The 1,010-nt window shown below is 38.3% G+C and overlaps 1 protein-coding gene across 1 annotated transcript in view; it reads left to right on the plus strand.

The window, feature by feature from the left end:
• WDR78 (WD repeat domain 78) overlaps window positions 1–1,010 on the plus strand; it is a 112,293-nt gene that overhangs the window by 86,345 nt on the left and 24,938 nt on the right. Inside the window, 1 exon segment of the mRNA XM_023209865.2 lies at window positions 433–584. Coding sequence (XP_023065633.1) covers window positions 433–584 — 152 coding nt within the window.

The following is a 1,010-nucleotide window of genomic DNA, read 5'->3' on the forward strand; positions in this document are numbered from 1 at the left end:
TCCTTCCTTCCTTCCTTCCTTCCTTCCTTCCTTCCTTCCTTCCTTCCTTCCTTCCTTCCTTCCTTCCTTCTTTTCCTTCTTTCTGAGATGGGGGTCTTGTTATGTTGCCCAGGCTGGTCCCAAACTGCTGGTCTCAAGAGATCCTCCCACCTCAGCCTCCCTAGTAGCTAGGATTCCAGGATTGAGCCCCCATGCCCAGCACTCTATTTCTTAAAGTCATTGAGTGCTGAGGATTCATACTTGTATCAAAGGAAATGACCAAGTGAAGTTTTATTCTTTTCTGTACTGGAAATGAGGAGGACAGAAGTAACTGAATGTGGGCTAACTCTGCTCACATGCCCACTGCCACCAAACTAAATCTCAGCCACCATTATATTCTGTCTTACTGTGGTCTACAAAAACAAGTTGAAAATGTAATTTTTTAAAATTTAGTGGCCAGAACGTATTTATCAGAGTCCATATGGAGTTACTGCTGTGGATTTTTCAATTGGAGCACCTAACCTTTTAGCAGTTGGCTACCACAATGGCACAATTGCAATTTACAATGTACGGAGCAACAGTAATGTTCCGGTTCTGGATAGTAGGTAAGAACCTGAGAATTAGATAAATGTATAATACGTGCTTTTTCAGAAGGATTTACTCTAATGTTATTTAGTTTTGAGTAAATATTTATGTCATTACTGAGAGTGATACCATTATTTTTGAAACATTTAATAATCCCTCATGTTGTCTCTGCAGCTGGAATGGTGTGTCCTAATAGCTCCTTCAACTTCTCTGCCCATCTCACTAACCAACTTCCTCTGGCTTGACAGTTTATGCTTATTCTTAAACTACTGCTTTGGTTTCACTTCTTCCAGGAAATTTTCCCATTCCTTTCTTTTGTGCAACCTGTACATACCTTTATCATAGCACTTATCATATTATATATAAAATTATGTTTGTGTATATATATGTAAATCTATCCTATCTATCTATCTATCTATCTATCTATCTATCTATCTATCTATCTA

This window comes from Piliocolobus tephrosceles, chromosome 1 (genome assembly GCF_002776525.5).
Source record: "Piliocolobus tephrosceles isolate RC106 chromosome 1, ASM277652v3, whole genome shotgun sequence".
Taxonomy (NCBI): Eukaryota; Metazoa; Chordata; class Mammalia; order Primates; family Cercopithecidae; genus Piliocolobus; species Piliocolobus tephrosceles.